This window comes from Lissotriton vulgaris, chromosome 12 (assembly GCF_964263255.1).
Source record: "Lissotriton vulgaris chromosome 12, aLisVul1.2, whole genome shotgun sequence".
Lineage (NCBI taxonomy): Eukaryota > Metazoa > Chordata > Amphibia > Caudata > Salamandridae > Lissotriton > Lissotriton vulgaris.
The window spans coordinates 433,784,300-433,804,191 of NC_141700.1; the positions used below are offsets into that span (position 1 = coordinate 433,784,300).

General features: G+C 42.5%; 1 protein-coding gene across 1 annotated transcript in view; it reads left to right on the plus strand.

Annotated features, from left to right (window-relative positions):
- Window positions 1-19,892, plus strand: part of SLC12A4 (solute carrier family 12 member 4) — a 533,265-nt gene that overhangs the window by 250,213 nt on the left and 263,160 nt on the right. Inside the window, exons 5-7 of the mRNA XM_086945194.1 lie at window positions 6,139-6,193; window positions 9,441-9,571; window positions 11,957-12,198. Coding sequence (XP_086801320.1) covers window positions 6,139-6,193; window positions 9,441-9,571; window positions 11,957-12,198 — 428 coding nt within the window. The remainder of the gene's footprint in view (window positions 1-6,138; window positions 6,194-9,440; window positions 9,572-11,956; window positions 12,199-19,892) is intronic.

Here is a 19,892-nt window from a genome sequence, read left to right on the forward strand (position 1 = left end):
ACTCGGTTATTGAAAAATAACTTTTAGGATGTGTTTGGGAAATAGAGCATTTTAGAATTTTTTTGTGGGGTAGTCGTTTCCTCTTAAGAACGGATCACAAACCTTTAGTTGCTATACTTGCCCCAGTTGGAGGGAGAAATGCCACTGCACGGATTGGAAGGTTGATGTCTAGGTTACAAGAGTATAATTTTTCTGTAGTATATGTTCCTGGGAAAAGAAATGTGACAGCTGATTGTCTGTCTAGATTGCCCTGTAATTTGGAAAGTGGAGACAATGAGGGAGATGATGTAGGAATTGTTGCTTCTCTAGGAGACTTTTGTAGCCAGGGAATTTGCTGCTATTCCTGAAGATGATTGGAGAAATAGTACTGATGGTGATAGGAATTGGGATTTGTTGAAAGATTACATTCAAAAAGGTTGGCCTAGAGTGAATCTTATACCTCCAGAGTTGAAGTCTTTTCATCAAGTATCTAATGATTTGGAACTTGACAATGGAATTATTTTTAGTGTGGCAAGTGTGTTCCTCCTGATCATATGCAAGACATCATTCTCAAACTTGCTCATGAGAGTCACATCGGTATGTCTTCTATGAAAAGACTCATAAGATCCAGTTTTTGGTGGCCTAGTATGGACAAGATGATTGATAGAGTTGTGAGGGACTGTTCTCTTTGTGTAAATAGTGATAAAATGTTAAAAACTCATCCTGCACCTCTGATACCTATAGCTTGGCCAGAAAACCCTTGGCACAAATTGGCATTTGACATATCAGGTCCATTTTATTGTTTACCCCAAGATGCACGTTTTGCCCTTGTTTTGATTGATTACCATTCAAAGTGGCCGGGAGTTAGATTTGTTTCCCATGCCACTTCTCAAGTGATTGTAGAGTTTTTCAGAGAAGTTTTTCCACGAGAAGGTAGTCCTGAGACTTTAATTACAGACAATGGTGTACAATTAAAATCCTATGATTTGGAGGAATTTCTTTGTTCTTGTGATATAAGACATATCACTATACCTTTATACGAACCACAGGGAAATGGTCAAGTTGAAAGGTTCAATCGAGTACTCAAGGAATGTGTGGAATGGGCAAGGAAGAGTGGAGGTGAGTGGAAGCCTGTATTACGTGAAAATTTATGGATGTACATGATTACACCCCATTCAGTTACAGAACTTAGTCCGTTTCGTCTGTTGAGAGGCCGAGAGCCTGTTTCTAAACTGTGTCCCTGGTGGATTAATGAAAAGATTCATGATTCTAAGCCAGCTGATAGCTACAGTACTTCATTGAGAGTCAAACATTATCAGTACAAAATGAAGATTTACTATGATGCAGTACACAAAGTTAAACTTCCTAACTTTGTTGTGGGAGATTTGGTGAATATACAAAAACCTGGTTTTGTTCCAAAAGGTTTTTCAAAATATGGTCCCATTCGCAAAATTGTTAAAGTTAGTTTAAATAGTATTGCTACCAATGATGGAAAAGTTTGGAATGTGAGCCGTGTAGTAAAATGTCAAGATAATTCTTCTTCTTTCCAATTCCCCGAGTTGCAAACAAAGATTTTCGTTGAGAAACAATTTGGACACATCAAGAGTTGTTCCTGATCAGAGTTTGTCTGATAACACTTCTGTAGCATCTAGAGTGAAAATCAGCAATAGGGTCATTAACTCTCCTGCTAGATATAAGGACTCTGTTTAGTTTGTTTGTCATGCTTCATTTTTCTTTTAGGGGATAAGATATCTTGCACATTACATAATTTCTAATGTTTTTTGCATTACTATGTGTTACTGTTACGTTAATACTTTGCTTACTACTTGTTCCTCCTCAAACCTAACTGTATTCTGTTACCATGGATGATTTCATCCTAGGTTCCATGTAATAGTACCTTTGGTTGGCTGTGAAGGCGATACCTGCTGTACTGTGCTCTCTACAATAAATCTCCAATTTTTTTTATATATTATTTATCTTTGGATTCTTACAGGAGCTCGAGAGATAATTGTGTAAAGTGGCTGGTAAAATCAAAAGTGAATGTGCTTTTTCGTAACATTCTACGGAAATAAAAATGTCTATTGCCTGTTTGATGGCAGAAGGGGGAAGCATTCATTTCCTTGTTTGGGCCTTTAAACCGGAATAAACAACTTCGTCAAAATCAAAATGTCACTGTGACACGCATATTATCTTTCACTCAGTACGTGGCCTTTTCATGCTAGCAGATGAGGCATTTTATGTAATTTGTGTAGTCGGTGGATTTGTAGCATTTGCCATCATTGCTTTAAATGCAGTTTTCAATTGAAATTGTTCTAGTGATGCTCAGATCTGGCTATGATTGCAACCACATAATCTAAATCGAACTGCACTTAGGGTGTAGTCTCAGCAGATAACTGGCAAAACCAATAGGCCTAGCTTGCATTTTCAGTTATAAGTCAGAACTTTAGGCATCATTAATGTTAATTAGAACTTAAATTCACTTATGATGGAACTAATACTTAAATTAATCTCGGACACTGGTGATCGCCCAGGGCCCCATTCAGTCACTTTGTTGTTCGTTGCAGTAGAAATCCCCACTTGTGATGGGTATGCCCTGATGTGGGTGACATGCTCGCTGTGCCACCGGACCCAAGCTATACCAGAGAAAGGAAATACTGGTGTGGGGTTGCTTGTGTTTCGATCTAATTTAAATCTGGTCAAAAGTTGGACTGGACTGTTTGTACCGGAAAAGGACCAGTACTGTTTTGCATATGGCTATTCACTGGAGTGACATAGTAGGCAAACAACTGAGGGGTTTGAATTCAATCCCATGCATTCTACAGTACCGGATATTAATTCAAGCATACCTTCAATCATCTTGGTGTTTGTTGTGGCCGGTCAGGACTGAGGCACACTGGCAGAGCTACTTATCACTCTGCTTCCACCGCAAGATCGCCGAAATACACAGCAGTTTCAGTGCACCAATCACGCACCCAACCACCAACGCCCCCACCACCACCCTCTGCGCCTGGACCCCGGTCAGCACCGAAGACACCACCCGCAAGATGAACACCAGCCACTCCAGATCCCCAACCATCCCCTGCCCCCACCACGTCTTCAACTGAGCCGACTCCATCATCACACCCCAACTCCGGGACATCATCAACTCCTCCTTCAACTCCGCCACCTTCCCGGAGATCTGGAAGCACGCCGAGCTCAGCGCCCTCCTGAAGAAACCAACAGCGGACCCCACTGACCTCAAGAACTTCCGCCCCATCTCGCTCCTCTCTTTTTTTTGCCAAAGTCATCGAGAAGACCGTCAACAGACAGCTGGCCGCCTTCCTCGAGACGAACTGATCCCTCGACCACTCACAGTCCGGTTTCCCAGCCAGCCAAAGCACCGAGACCGCCCTCATCGCAGCCACTGACGACATCAGATCCCTGCTCGACAACTGGGAGATAGCGGCCCTCATCCTCCTGGACCTCTCCGCAGCGTTCAACATGGTCTGCCACCTTACCCTAGTGCAGTGCCTCAGCAACATCGGAATCCAAGAGAAGGCACTGGAGTGGATCATCTCGTTCCTCACCGGAAGAACCCAGAGAGTCCGCTTCCCCCCGTTCAGATCCGAGGCCACCGAAGTCATCTGCGGCGTTCCACAGGGATCATCGCTCAGCCCCACCCTCTTCAATGTCTACATGAGCCCCCCTCGCAGCCATCGCACGCCAACACAACCTCAACATCATCTCCTACGCCGACGACACCCAACTGATCCTCTCCCTCACCAACGACCCCACCGCCGCCAGAACCAGCCTACACATAGGGATGAAAGTCGTCGCTGAGTGGATGAAGAACAGCTGCCTGAAACTGAACTCAGACAAGACGGAAGTCCTCATCCTGGGGTCATCGCCCGCCGCCTGGGACGACTCCTGGTGGCACCCCGCCCTGGGCACCACCCCCAAACCAACAGACCACTCACGCAACCTGGGCTTCATCCTGGACTCCTCCCTCTCGATGACCAGAGAAGTCAACACCGTCTCATCATCGTGCATCAACACCCTGCGCCTGCTCCGAAAGATCTTTAGATGGATCCCCACCGAAACCAGTAAAAAGACGGTCACCCAGGCACTCGTCACCAGCTGCCTGGACTACGGAAACACCCTCTACACCGGAACCACAGCCAAACTTCTGAAAAGACTCCAGCGCATCCAGAACGCCTACGCACGACTCCTCCTGGACACCCCCCGACACAGCCACATATCCGGCCACCTGAGAGACCTGCACCGGCTCCCCGTCAGCAAGAGGATCACGTTCAGACTCCTCACCCACGCATACAAGGCCCTCCACGACCTGGGCCCCAAGTACCTCAACAACCGCCTGACCTTCTACGCGCCCACCCGCCAGCTATGATCGACCCTCCCCATCCACCTTCGGCTTACCCAGGACCATCTCTCCTTCAGGAAGCAACTCAAGACCTGGCTTTTCGAGCAGTAACGGACCCCTCTCCACCAGCGCCTTGAGACCCTTCCGGGTGAGTAGCGCGCTATACAAATGTCATGATTGATTGATTGATTGCTTCTGGACAAGCATAGGAATGGTGCTGTAGGTCAAGAATGATGTGCATTGATCGAGCTGCTTTTACGGGATGGGGAACAACAAGATGATGGTCTGCAGGGCAAAATATGTGAAGAAATATTTCCAAAATCCATCATACATTTATTAAATACGGAAAAGCTGCAGTAGACATTTTTGCTCTCCACTTTTATGCAAAGAATTCCAATAACTATTTTAAATGGCACCACATATTCAAGAACTCTTGGTCCTCACCGAACTCTTCCCACATACTATAAGCACATATCTCTCCAACTGAACATATCAGTCTGCTAGTAATTTCTGTTGGCAGTTAGTGAGCACTATGCCATGCTAGTGGCGGGCTCACACGGTACTATGCACACTTCCATTAAATTCCCATGTAATTTAACAAAAATAAAAAACATGTTTCTATCTGATCTTGATCTAGCTTCCTGGATTATATTTCTGAGGCATGCGATCTTTTTCAGAAATTTTGCCTGATTTCAGTCTTTGGTTTACATTGCAACGGCTTGTAGGATGGATAGTCGTTATTTTCTTTCCAAAATATGGTTCGATTATATGTTGTGGTGGGCATCTACATTTTCAACTGCTTCTAAAAGAAGGGAGGCTCAATTGTACATTGGTTTGTAGTTGCCTTAACACAAAATATCTTTTTCACAGTCAACTTTTGAACAGCATTTCCCCTTACTTTTATATACATGGGAAATAGAATCAAATACATATATTTTGAAAATGTTAGTTATGGAAACCATGTTTAGGAAGTAGGAGTCGGCCTACTTTAATTTAAAAGCAACTAACATGCAAAGAAAAAGCTTCTCAAATGATCAGAAGTGCAATATTTGTTTACAGAAATTACATTTAGGAAATGAAATGTATCTATCTGAATATATGTTAATCCTAAATCATACAAAGTCATATATAAAGAAAACGCTGCTAAAAAGACTAGAAGCACAGTGTGTAGCTTGGACCACGTATGGCAATTGTGAGCTTTTAATATAGCCACGTAATTCTTTCTGGGAGCTTTTGTCTTAATCCGATTTGATTTGGAGAGCACCTCTGAAGACCGTGCTTTGTTAAACAAAAAAGAAAAGTCTATAAAACAGGTTATCTCTGGCGACAAAGGAGAATCTGGTCTAACTGCCACGAGGTGTGCAGCATACTTTGGCACTTTTAGCTGGAACAGCATCTTGGTGTATGTAACGTGATGTAATTTCCGGTGATGCTAGGGTCATATGTCATTTCCAGTGACGATATCGTTATGCTCATAAATACACCTGAAACATGGCCAATCTTAGCTATTTTTGGGTACGAAACCTTTCAAGAATGCAGTACCTGCTTGACACGTTTAGGGAATGTGAAGATGGGCAAAGAACAGTTATGGGCAACCCTTTTGGTAGAATTTTAAAATGCATTTTTAGGCCAACGATGTTCTCTTTATTCGAGGTGTGCAGTGTTCTGTGAATGATCGTCAATACATACACGTTCTTGCCGTTCACTTGGTGTCAATCTTGCTTGTTTTCTGCCCTGTTTGTCTTCTCTCTTGCCTCGGTTTACCCAGTTACTCACAACCCGTCCATTCTCTCTCCTAGACTCTGCTAACAGCCATATCGATGAGCGCCATTGCAACAAACGGTGTTGTTCCAGGTAATTCTTTTTTACATGTATTGCTTCCTTTACACCTGCGTTAGTTTTTTTACTTTGTCTTATGGCTAAAAGAACATATATGTCTGCCGACGCTTTGCGTTTTTAGCTTTACGATTAGTTGTGTCACCTGATAAAATAACCTCACCAAAGCAAGTAAGTGTGCAATTGAGGAGTTGGGGTGTCAGGTGTAGGGCAGTCCCACTTGACTTATCTTTCAGTCTTAACTTATGTGCTTGTGCATGCCCTCATGGCAGGGCGTTTGTGGGAGCTAAAACGGTCCCAAACTCTACTGTTCTCCTTTTGCAGCAGCAGCAGAAACAATAACTAAACTTAAATGAGCAATTGAACGGGAGCATTATCCCTGCCACAAGTCCAGGAACCTATGACTATAAGATATGCTTCTAAAAACTGATGTGCTCTGGTGATGCTTGGGCCTTCTAGAGGCAGTGGCAGTGACTCTGGGGTTAGGACTTAAGGAGCGTTCAAAAAGGTATGGATTGGCTAATACTTTAGGCGCCGTTTGATGAACCTGTATGTAATTTGGCAGGCAGTTACCACGTTAAAACCAAAGCCAGAATCTTGAGTTTTGTGCACAGATAATAATAGAGGGTTTATAAAAGCTCTGGATATCTAATGATGTTTGTGCCATTTGAGGGATTTGCATGGTACCAGAGATGCCAGATTTCAGTTTGACTTGCTAATGGTCTGCCCAATCCTGTAGATTGTCATGCAGCGACAAAATTGAGAAGAAATGTAAATTTCCTTGCAACCCCTTTGTAGTTTGCTGTAGGCCAGAACCTATGCCAAGAGGCAGCAACATATGTTCGAAAGCTATGCGCAGCTAGTTTGGGAGGGACTGGGCTGAGTGCTGAGGTTGGAACCAGGGCCAGCTGACGTGCATACCACCAAAAATCTCCCATCAGAAAGCTGATGCATGCTGCAGAAAAACATGCCCTGTAGATGTGGGTGGGCTCAGAGTCTGTTGTAGGTTTTGTGCCCAACTCTACTTTGGGAAGTGGAAGGATGGAACTCTGTGTATGTCATTTCAGAATGGCTGCTCGCCATGTCCAATGGATTATGCCCAGGTGAGCGCCTGGCACAGTGCATGTCTGTAGGACTGACATCATGTCACTTCCTGCTGCACAGCACAATCGCCTATGACAAAACATGTCTGTTTATAGGCCTGCTCAAAGGCCAAGCCATGTGGCCGTCCCCTGCTGTGCACGGAAAAGTCTATGCACAGCAGTAGTGCTTGGCCTGAAGGACGTGGGCATAAAGCCAGGCATTCAGTCATGCTCTCTGGTCAACCTCTGCTACACACAGCCATATGGAAGATGGGTGCCGCCTCTGACACAAGGCTATGCACAGCATGGGTTGACCAAACTCGAAATGGGTACACGCCCCAAGGCACCCCGGCTATGTGCAGTAAATTGCACCAACATGGGAGCTTGATGAAACATGCCATTAAAAATGTATCCCTACAAAAACTGTTAGCTACCTTTCCTCTTATGACTTTATTTTTTCTCAAAATACTATCAGAAATTCCCTGAAACAAAACTCTTTAAGTGACTTCATAGGTACTATGCAAAATCTCTCACTATATATCACCAATTATGGTGGGTCGCACTAATTTTAACGCATGCTCTGCTCATGATCTCCGACGTGAGATCGATCACTGATGACCTCTGAAATGAGTATCCGTGACATCACTGATGGCATAATTGATAACATCTCAATAGTAGTTGTGCAAATCTAAAACTGTCCCTTTCTAAGACTTTCTCCACACCCTAACCTGCACCCGAAGTCATGCATACTATGTTGTTCTCCAAAGGGAAAATTATTTTGCCTGCGCAGAATCTCCTTGCCTGGAATCACCTTCACAAACGGTGGTGATCCCTTTACCACCATGGAAAGCAACCTTCTCGTTTCTTTCACAGGAGTAAATCTTCATGCTTTTGTGTGATGGAAACTCCAATGAAAGAGGTGTATGAATACCCACAAATTAGTGGGTGTTCCCCTCCTTCTGCAGAGTCACCCACACTGAAACGCTTTTTGACCAAGTCCTATCCCTACATTTTCAATGATATTTAAGTCCACTTGTAATTGTTAAATTCCACAACTCCTGAGTCTGTGAATCACGATCAGAATGTCTAGCTTTTTGTTTTGATCAGGCAATAAGGCCACAAATCTTAAACATTGGAGAGAACGATGACATTCAGATAAATAAAATGTATTTAAAAAAGCGAACGATTTTAAACCTAGGAAGGTGGCCGGGTCTGAAGACACGAGGGTTTGATTATAGTGAAGAGTTGCTATACTGTGCTATGTGGAAAGGTCAGTTACTAAAAGAGGGAATCTAGGCGCTAAATGTATTAAATATACATCCCTTCGGATGCCTTGGGTGCATTGGCTTAAGGCCATCCACATTATAATGCACGTGAGCCTATGTGTAACCGTTTCTAGTTCTGACTCAGTCATGCATTGTTCAGAGAACGGTACATGGACTATTATACATTTTTATTGACGCAGGTATACAACACTGTTGTATGATCTTGTGGTCACTTGACCTGAGTGGGTGGACATCGAGCTCTTGAGACCTGCACGTGTAAATTGATGACATGGGCACTAGAGTCACAAGATGGTGGTAAATGTAGGTTCTGATGTAACGAGAAGGAGTAATACAGGCTCTATTTGGGGATGAATTGGAGGGGGGGGGTGAGTATAAAACTAGGTGTATAACTTATGAAGGGCACCCCTATGCAGCGGCGTAAGTTAGAATCCCTAGTAATGCTACACATTAAGGACACTTCAAGAACTGATGTCACACATGCATCCAGCCCTTGAAAACAGAATGTGGGCAAAAGTTATTTCAGTTTACTGAAGGGAGGGGTGATTTTTCTGACACCAGTGAATCACTGACGCATTTGGTGTGAAAGTTACTGAACAAAGTGGCTGGCTACGCATGTTCCAATCGTACAATTTTCTAGCAACCTGAAGAGTAGTGATGAAAGCAAAGCACTGGTGAGCTTTCACAATGAGTGGGTGAGATATAAAGTTTGTAAAATGTGCAGTATTCATGTGGTTGCGTAACTTTGCCTGCTGAACACATATCTTGCAGAATCTTTTGCTAAAGAGTTAGTGATCCTTCAGGGTGGGGCCTCGTATGACTATCATGATACGTAAACACAGCATTTTGTCTGGCACATGTTCTGATGCACATACACTAATCTCTGTTTCGTTTCCTTAGCTGGAGGCTCCTATTTCATGATCTCTCGGTCTCTGGGGCCAGAGTTTGGAGGTGCTGTGGGCCTGTGCTTCTACCTGGGAACAACGTTTGCAGGCGCTATGTACATTCTTGGCGCCATTGAGATTTTACTAGTAAGTAATCCTCCATAGTCCTTATTGATTTTTGTGGGAAACGCGTGAAGCCTTCACATATGCGTTTTACTTTAGCATAATCCCTCTCTATGTTAGCCAGTAACATCTGCACGCGCAACCTGCGGTCCTTCTCCTTTCTCGGCCATTGACTGGACAAGACTCACCACTTAGCCAAGGAGCGCTCTTGAGACTACTAAATTCTCACTCTGCCTTTGTTTCTGAACTATTTGTTTTCTGCATTAAAGTCGACTTAGTTAACTGTGCAGTTCCTGTCAGTGCTCTTGCAAATCTAGATATGCGGCATGGCCTCTTTATTATGCCAAGTTGCAAACAATGTTGTAGGTCCAGGTTGGAGTTGAAACTCTGGGCCCGATTCAGAATGCTATTTGCGCCTGTAAGTCCAACTTTAACTGCAGGTGGTTATTTATAACTTACACAACCTAGTTTTACACTCCTAAAAAAGTGTATTCACAGATACTGTGAGATAATCGGGCTGTCACAGATACTGTTAGATAAGTGGGTGTTACATATCGGTTATGAGAATGCCCAAGAAACGTTTAGAGCATCCGCAAACAAACTTGCTCTAATTCTGGTAATGGACTGGAGGACCTTGCCTTCCTGGGTGGGAATGGGACAGGAACACCCCCCAAAAATAGTGGAGGTGTGTACAACGGAGAAACAAAGTGTGTCAAATACAATTGTACTAATGCGAGACACTTGCCCCTGTGTGTAAATGTATGCTATGCATTATGAAGTATGTGTAAAAGCTTCTGCCTTTGGGGAAAAAAGGAAAATGTTGCAAGAGTACTCCTAGGAAAGTCCATCTCGGGCAACTTTCCAGGCACGTTTAGGCAGCTTGCCAGACATACTCTTGGAAACCTTTGTGAATTTCAAAGAAATCCAGTATTTACTCCAATGTTGGAGGAAAAGTATAGGAACAAATATCTTGTTTATCTATTTTTTATGATTTTGCATGAATTGTGCCCTTAGTGTATTTGAGCCAATGAGTATGTGTGTACCTTATCCCCCCCACCTCCAAAACTGGGGAGAGTAAAACATAAAAGGACTATTTTTTTACAAAGACAAGATAGTTTGACAAGGTAAAACAAAAAAAGTGATAGAGGGAATGCTTGAGTTTATCTAATTTCTATTTACTCAAGCCCCCTTTCAGTTCATCGTTGTTTGCTCACTGTAAGTCTACCCCCTGCAGTGACCCAACATTTATATAAATCAGATACCTATTGGTTGAGAATGATTGAAGCTTTCACTTAATCCCGCCTTTGTATTCCTCAAAGATACTTGATGCAAGATGTTGCATTTGTACCAAAGTGCATCTGTTTATTTTGGGTCCTCCTGCAGTTATGGTCTTTCAGCCAATAGAGTCCAACCTCTATGGGCGTGATCTCAAATGCAGAGACCCACATGCAGATAAGCCCAAAAGATTCATTCAGTAAAGTGCGAATCTAGTCTCAACTGGAGAAGCAAGGTTTTGTTCATTTTATACGCCAAAACGCGTTTGGTTAGGCACGGTAATGCACTTGAAATAACTGAAAAAATAAAGAATCTCAGAGGCTGCTGAATGTGAAAAGAGTCTGTCTCTATCCTTTTTTGTGGACGCCGTATGGATGTTGGCGTTGAGAGTGGAATCAGGATGTATATATGTGTATATATATATATGTATATGTATATATATATGTGTGTATATATATATGTGTGTGTGTATATATATATATATATATATATATATATATACCCTTTCAGGCATAGATTGCCACATAAATTATGCAAAAAAAAAGCAGAGAATTATGGGCCGTCCTCAAGTTTTGGTGGAAAGCAGCTCCTTTATAGAGCACCCTCAACACCAGCGACACTAAATTTGCTCACCTCAAATGTCTGCTTTTCTATCAAAGTCTTTAAGCATACGATTAGCACAGTGACATCCATGCCGAGCTAGAAAGGGACAAAGTCTTTTACCATTTGTACAGTTAAGCTTTTAAGCATTGGATTAGCACAGTGCTATCCATGCAGAGCTGTACAATGGCCAAAGCCTTTTACCACTCCAGGCACAGTATTAGAGCTTTAGATTGGTCCAATACCATCCAAGCCAACCTGAAATGAATAAAAGCAACCTCTAACACGTCAGCTTGCAATTCTCAGTTCAAGAATAGAAAACTGCATGGGCTGGCATTGGTTTTGGGCAGCAGTTCGCCTTTTTAAGCACTGGTAGATTGAAGTGGATTTTACTAAAACAGCAAAACTGACACTGTATTCACCTCTGCTTACTCAATATTAAAAAAGTAAAAGCAACCCCACACATATGTGTGACTTGGCGATCACTTGTGTAATGCTTTCATTATGTGTTCAACAATGTCCTTGCCTTTTCAGGTGTACATTGCACCGGCAGCAGCAATTTTCCATTCTGCCAATGTCCACGAACAAACCAGCGCCAACCTGAACAACATGCGGGTTTATGGGACCATATTTCTCCTCTTCATGACCGTGGTTGTGTTTGTGGGCGTGAAATACGTCAACAAATTTGCTTCCCTTTTTCTGGCCTGTGTCATAATATCCATATTATCCATCTACGCCGGTGCTATTAAGTCTATTTTTGATCCCCCTGCATTTCCGTGAGTGGTTTTATATATTTTTCTGATAATTTGGGGTGTCAAATGAAATTTTGTGTGTCCTTACAAACTTACTGTTTGTAAGTTGGAAATAGTTATTGTTTAGCATGTGCAGGTAATAATGCTGTGGAGTGACAACACATAGACCTGTTGTACAACTAGTATTGTTTGTTGGGGCAATCTCTGAAATATGACATTTGCTAAAGGTGCTAGCCTTGGCTACGGGGGAATTAACCTTTCAGAACACTGCTGCCCAGAGGCCTAGCATGAAAAGTAATTTGACCTCCTCCTGGTAGGGCTGTTCTCCAAAGGTAGCAGGGCTGGATGAGAAGGGATCAATTTGTACTTCAGGAAGCTCTTAATAACTTGTTTTTTTAGTACTTGCTAGTCCTGCTGTTCCTCATGCATGTTTCTTCTCCTGTATCAAAGCTAGCTCCAAGACACAATAGGGTATTCAAGCGCTTTAGAAATAGTTTAACATAACATACTGCTTTTGCAGCCGTCTGTAAGATATTCACCAATGAAATAAGGGGTCCAAATTAGTTCATACTAGGAACTTGTAGAGGGACGATGCACTCAGAGGAGATCACCATGAATAATAGGAACTTAGATAGGATGTGACAGTCACTATGAATTTGAAACAGATCTAGAGTTGTAAAATAAGATTTAAAGGATAAATCCGCCTATACCAATCCCATGGAAAGGAGCATGTGAAAATCCCGCTGAAGCTCACCAGGACTTGAACAGCCTCCTGTTGCAGCATAGACCAGCAATGTTTGGAGCCTGCATACAAAGCAATAACATGAACAGTAGTTACAGTCACAATTAAAATGAAAAAAACATCAAAAGCCAACTAATATTTTAGCATGCATCAATACAAGAATGGAGCAGGGCCCTCAAATTTTCTTCTGAACAGTTACAACACTTAGACCAACCCATAACACCTACATCCCTGCATGCAACCCAGCTGTGTGAGGTCTAAAACATGCATACCATTGGTGAGCAGTAACATCTGCTAGAAATATTAGTAAGCATGGGTACTGGTATCTGGTACAGGATCATGGATGAAAGTGGGATTCAACAAGGTGTTCTTGCCTTTCTTTGGGTTACTACTGGAAATACATTCACCTACTACCGCACACAAGGTAAGATGATGTTTAGCAGCCAGTAAGCAGTGATAGTTAGTGATACAAAACATGCAAGGTGAATGAAAGATAAATACACCTTTTGGACTGAGGAAGGGCTGGAGACATGACAACGAGGAGAACGTTAAAAACATCTCTAAAGATTAGATGGTTACCATGCTTTCTAATTCACAAATCCATATTTGAGAGAATTCTAGCTGCAGATCCCGCATCTTTTGAATGTTCCCCAGGCGTTAGACTGGATACAGAACGTTTTCAGCAGTGCCTCTGTGCACTGGTAGGTGACTCTGTGTTGCTTGACACAGATGCAGTTTCAAAAATGGTGTGCAGAGCCTATATAGGTGCCACTCCTGCATGCTGATATCGGTTCCTTTCTATCCATGCCACCAGATGCCAATATGGTGCTTTCTCTTGTCTTTGAAAATTTTGCCAGGAAATATTGAGGTAAGCCTCTGAGTGCAAGAAATGTTAATCCAAAAACAACCGTTTTTAAGCCCTGCACAGACTTTCGCAAACAAAGATCTGTAACGGATCCCCATCACATGTACCTTTTTTACCTGGGATTGTATCACAAATCAGAGGCCTGTAGTGACTGCGCATCAATGAACTCCAAGACCATTTGGGACTGTGAGGCTAAGCTTTACATAACCAACAACAAGAAGCATCTGCATCGAGAACAGTTTAAGGCCCAGTCCTGGTCCCCTTTCGATTCCAGGAGTCCCCAAAGAAGTTTCAGAGGCCGGTCTTCATCGAGATAGAATATTAGGACCATCTCTCCATTTTGAGGCAGGAAGTGCAAGCCCTTTTGGACAAAGAGGCTGTTGACATTATGCCAGCAACAGAAGTAGGGTGTGGTTGTTATTCCTGCTAATTTCTGGTTCCGAAGAAAGATGGCGTCTGTTAAAGGTGGGCTCGCCCCAGACAGTCATCAACCGCCTCCAGACTACTGAGAACGTTCTGTCATGTTTGGGGGCTCACTATCAATGTGTCTAGGTCACACCTGACTCCTTATTAGACACTTAGTTGTAGCCATTCTGGACATTGTTTGGTTTCATGCCTGCTGGTAGTGAATGCCTGGCGGCATATGCAGGCTCTGCAGTAGGATCTGAAGTCTCAGTTGACCCAACAGCAAGAAGACCTTTCTGACCACGTTCAGATTTGAGAGGAAATGGCAAATGATCTAATGTGGTGGTAACTGGACCACCAATTGGGTCATAGCTGACAATGGTGACCGATGCATCGTTTTGGGGTTGGGGTGTCCATCTGGGTGGGGTGGAGATCAGGGGCTTCTGGTATCTGGCATATTCCAAGATCCAGATCAACCTTCTGGAGCTGGGGGCCATCATCCTGCCATTAAAAGCCTTCCCTCTACCAAGGGGAGGCTGATTAAGTTGCTCTCAAACAACACCACTTCCATTTGGTACTGCCACAATCTGGGCAGAGTGGGGGTTACTGGCCCTGTGCCAGGCGGCCTTGTGCTTCTGGAAATGGCTGGGTCACAGAGGGATCTTCCTGATGGTGAACCACCTGGCAGGCTCATTGAATGCCTGAGCGGAAAATCTCAATCACCAACTTCTCACAAGTGGCAATTGTATCCAGAAGCTCTATCTCTTCACCACTGCTGAGTATGTGCAATGTCACTCATTCTGTGTGTGGGAGTTTCCAAGGCGTCTCTTTACACTGAGACTTGTTTGGTCTCAAGTGGAAATAGAACATTCTATATGCCTTTCTGGCAATACTACTCCTGACTTGAGTTCTCAAAAACATCAGGAGAGATTGAGTCAAATTATTCCTAGTGGCTCCGGGTCGGTCATTGGGAGTATGGTATCCAGAACATCTAGGCTTGAGCATCTTTCCTCCAATCAGGCTGCCTCAGCTGTCACAGCAGTGGGCCAAGTTCTTCACTAGGGCCATCACAATCTTTATATTCATCCTTGGAGATTGAGTGGTGACAGCTGAAATGTTTTGACCTTCCACCTAAGGGGTTTGATGTCATCTTGGCACCCAGGCATCCCTCAACAAAAATTATATATACCTTTAATTGGGACAAATTTGTGCTTGGTGTGGCACTCGCCTGATGGACCTCCTCCAGGCGAAGCTCTGTTATTTGTTTTGGTCCTAGTCCGGCAAGACTTTGCTCTGGGCACAGTAAAAGGGTACTTTTCCAATATCTTTGCTTTCCTGCAGTTACATGATCAGCCTTCATTGTTCCTCCCTCTCCCTTTGTCATGCTACAGTGGGACCATACCTCGGTCCTTGCATTTCTTATGTGCACCCCATTTGAGCCAATTAACAGCTATCCTTTATGGTTTCTTGCAGTCAGGATAGTGTTCATCATTGCCATTACATTGGTGCTGCAAGAGAATGATCTTCAGGCTGTCTGTGTCAACCCACTGTACACCACCTTCTTTCCAGACAAGCTTGCTCTACGGACGGGAGCATCCTTCTTAGCAAAAGTCTTGATGCCATTTCATGCCAGTCACACCAGCAACCTGCTGACAATTTATCCTCTTCCTCACTCCTATAAGTAGGAAGAGAGGCTCCATGGCTTGGACCCCAAGAGAGCACTGACCTTTTACATAGATCATACCGAAGAACACTGGGTGGATGATAAGCTAATTGCTGGGTTTTCTGGAACGAAAAAAGACAAGACGGAAGAGAAATACTTCCTGCTGGATTGTTCTTTGCAATAAGATCTGCTATGCACTAGCTAAAAAGCAGCTTCTGGAAAGACTGCATACTCATTCTACTGGGCCAAAGCTGCGACCACTGCGTTGGAAAGTAGAGTCCCTGTCCTAGCCATTTGCCAGGCGGTTACATGGGCATCCCTCCATCTGTTCACAAAACACTATTGTCTGGATAATCCGGTTTGCAGAGAGAAGGATTTTGCCCGCTTGGTGCTGCAGGATTTTCTGGTTTGAGTCCATCCTCGGAGCCATCCCCAAATAGGTACTACTTTGGTATTTATTCAAAAGGTGTGGAAACTCAACAATGGGTTTTCTGGTATGGACTCTGTCTTGCCGTATATTCCTCAGTGACCCACCTATCCTCCCCATTCTGTGACTGGCCACTCTCTATTAATAAAGTCCTAAGTCTAGAAGTCTGCACACTGGTCACACCAATTTGCTTTTGGGGCTCTGCATTTGGGTGTGTGGACAATATCGAAAGCAACTGACATCAGCACTTGAGAGTAGCGCTTATATAGGCTCCATACGTCCTTTCCAGAGAGTAATGGTGGTGTGTGTGGAGTCACACAGCACCTTCTTCCAACATGCAAAGGTACTGCTGAAAAGCTTACAGATTGCATCCAACACCTGAGGAATATTCAAAAGATGAGGAAGCTGCAGCTAGATACAGTCAATACTAGGAAGAGCATTACTGAAGGTCAGTAACATGTTCTTCTCAACCGAGGAAACACTTTAACAGTCTGTGAAATTCTGTCTTTAATATAAGCCTTTTTACAAATTGTTGAGTTTGATCCAATTAAGCTATGTAGATTAGATGCACTACTTCAAAGAAATGTTGTTGATCCATGTGTAGTCAGTTTTGGGGGTTTTCTGAACTGTAAAATCTGATTATTTATCCTAAGTTTGCCAAACACCCTGACAGCAGTGTTTTTCAGTTTGGAAACAGTTAATCAGAATCTTAGCCAGAACTTCCTATAGATGAAAAACTCCCATTAGAGTTGATTGAAGGAGCTTGTTTTACAACAGACCCAATATGGCATTGAGCCAGAGCTCCTTATTAGTTCAGACCCTCAGTGTTTTAACCACCATTTTTATCACCTCAGTTGTAACTGATGAAGAGCGACAGAGTGGTAAATTAGTCCATGCTTCTAGTCTGCAAATTTGCACACTCCTCAAAGTATCCAAATTTGTTGTAGTGTCATCCACAGTGGTGTACACTTGGATGTTATTGCAAGTGCGGAAATCTCATAATGTTCTAAACCGCTCCACCTTCAAACTTACTAAGAGAATCTTAGGTTTCCGCGCCAATTTTTTCTTCGATTAATATTTGCTGCTATGTTAGGATGGAGCACAACCCAAATCCATTTATAAATCAAATCATCAACTTATAGTATTTAATGTCTAGTCAATGATGAGAGGTTTTGGTGAAGCTTTGAAAGTTTTAGTTTCTATTTTAGAGATTAGTCTGCATTTTTGTCTTTTTATTTGGTTAGTCAAATAAGTCTGTTTATAGAAGTATCAAGAAAAATTTGGTTAGAATTAGCTTGCAAATAACCGCGTGCTACATAAAGGAATTATTCCCTATATTAATCTAAATACCTAAACTTATCCTAGCCAGAACCCATAAAGAGTTCCTTTGGAAAAGAGCTAGAGAAAATTTGGAGCAACAGGCTAATAGCTATGAGAGGTTGATCTCCCCATAAAGGGTAATAATGGAAACTCAGCTGAGTTCCCTAACAGCTGCATTAGCACCCGTTAACATAGGTGGAAGAAATTAATCACTGCAGTAGCTATGATTAGCATGGAGAAAAGTCTCCAAAAAGGCATCAGAATAACAGAAAATCACCGTTGGCAGTAGCTAGCAGCAATTTCAAGCAAGAGTAGCACAGTCAAGTGCTAGTGGGCATGGCAAGGGCGAAGATATGCATAGAATGCATTGCCTCTCTAGCTATAAACATGTACCATATAGAAAAGCACAATACATGTTGTAAACTCTGCATGTTGGGTCATCTCTAGCCAATAGGAAATGATCTTTTGGTGATCTTTTGTAGTCTCTCTTGATTCCCACAGTAAACGTCCATGTCGATATGTTATTTGAATGTTGCTACAGCGTATAACGAAAAAATACATTTAGGAAGGTGCTCATGAGAGCCTTTGCAAGCCAACACTGTTCGCTGTCCAGTGTCCCATTGTGTAACAAGGGGGTGCTCTATAAAATGAAACATTAATATCTAGCATATGCTGGCTAGATAATGAGTCAAACCTATAGCAATATATTTGTTCACTATAAGCATGTGGCAGAGGTGACTATCTAAATATGATGAAGTCATATGGTGTGAGGCAGGAAATAAATATATTTTGAAGCATACTACACATGTTAAGTTCTGCAGTCAAATGATATCATTATATCACCATTTACAAAAAGTCATTTCTTTTATTAAAAGGGAAAGGAAGGAATAATGGAAAATATTGAGGCCTGGTGGGGAAAGAACAGGAATGGGAGCTTTCTGCAGAAATAAGCATAATTTTTCTCCTTTTTGCACGTTTAACAAAAAAGGTCATTTTCACTAACCTCTATAGTGACGCGCATTTCCGAAGTTAATGTTAAGACCTATTTCTACATTGTCATGTGGTGAACTGAAATCATGAATTTGAACTTCCTGATCAACACTAGACTAATAGTAAAGACATGTAACAGTAACCAGAGCAAAATGAGGAATACTATACCTGCCAAGCAAAATTGGAAGCTGTTTTCAGAAAGCCCTGTATCATTTAGGAATGAGTCAACCATGTGAGGGTACAACTTCTTTCAGCGTGATCTGTCAGTCAGGAAGAACTGGGCCTAGCTCATCATTTCAGGAAACTAATGTTAACTGGCTTCGGCTGAACAAAATGATGGGTTGGTCTGACACATTGAATTTGCACACATCTTATAAGGCCAACAGGCAACATTTGCTATGGTCACTAAGATGTTATTGTAGATAGTAAAAAGGTGTTCGTAAATTGGTGTTAGTTTGACATTGATGGTTTTTGGATGTACTTGCAACTATACCAACTATATGACTACAATGCAGTGGTTATACCAGCAGCACTCACATGTTTGAATTAGGTTGTATGGAGACCTGCATTCTGTCTCTCAGAATTTTGGTGGTATTTCTTGTACATGAATGCCATTGAACAACACATCAATATACATATGCAAAGGTAGATGGTAATTAAAAACCAGGGTCTGGGAAAACTGATCTGACAGACACATTTCGGATGATTAGACAAAGAAAATAATTAGAAAAAAATAAATACACCAGTGTGGGTTGGTTTTCAAGGAACTGTATGTGTACTTACTAAACTGAGAAAAATAGTAACCTAAGAAATCCATGTTTAAGAAGAAAGGGAAAAGTTAACTCCCACAGGTTGGAGCTTTATAACAGTTTTAGAAAGCCTTGGTAATTGGGTACACTCAATAATAGGACGAGATGTCTTCCTTTGAAGGTGCAAGTTAATTTCCATGAATTTGTAACACAAGCAGATGTACATGCAGGGCTCAGACTGTGCATCTTCTGCCTCAAGGAAAGTAAAGTTTGGAGGATGTTGCAGATACTTCTGAGTAAATCATAACAACTCCAAAGAAACAGAAGACTAGTGATAAACCAACGTTTGCTACTGGTAGTCAGCCAATTGCTTGCATTAGATAAAGGTGCATGAGTGGTCCCGAACTCTGATGTACTGATGGCAGGAATCTAATTTGTCATGAAGGGTATTCTGAGGATAAGTCTGATTTAGTGACCCTCAGACGAATATCAGAGGAGAGACCTTCCTGTCAATGATTTTCCAGGGAAATAGAAAAAATCAATTGATCAATAGTGGA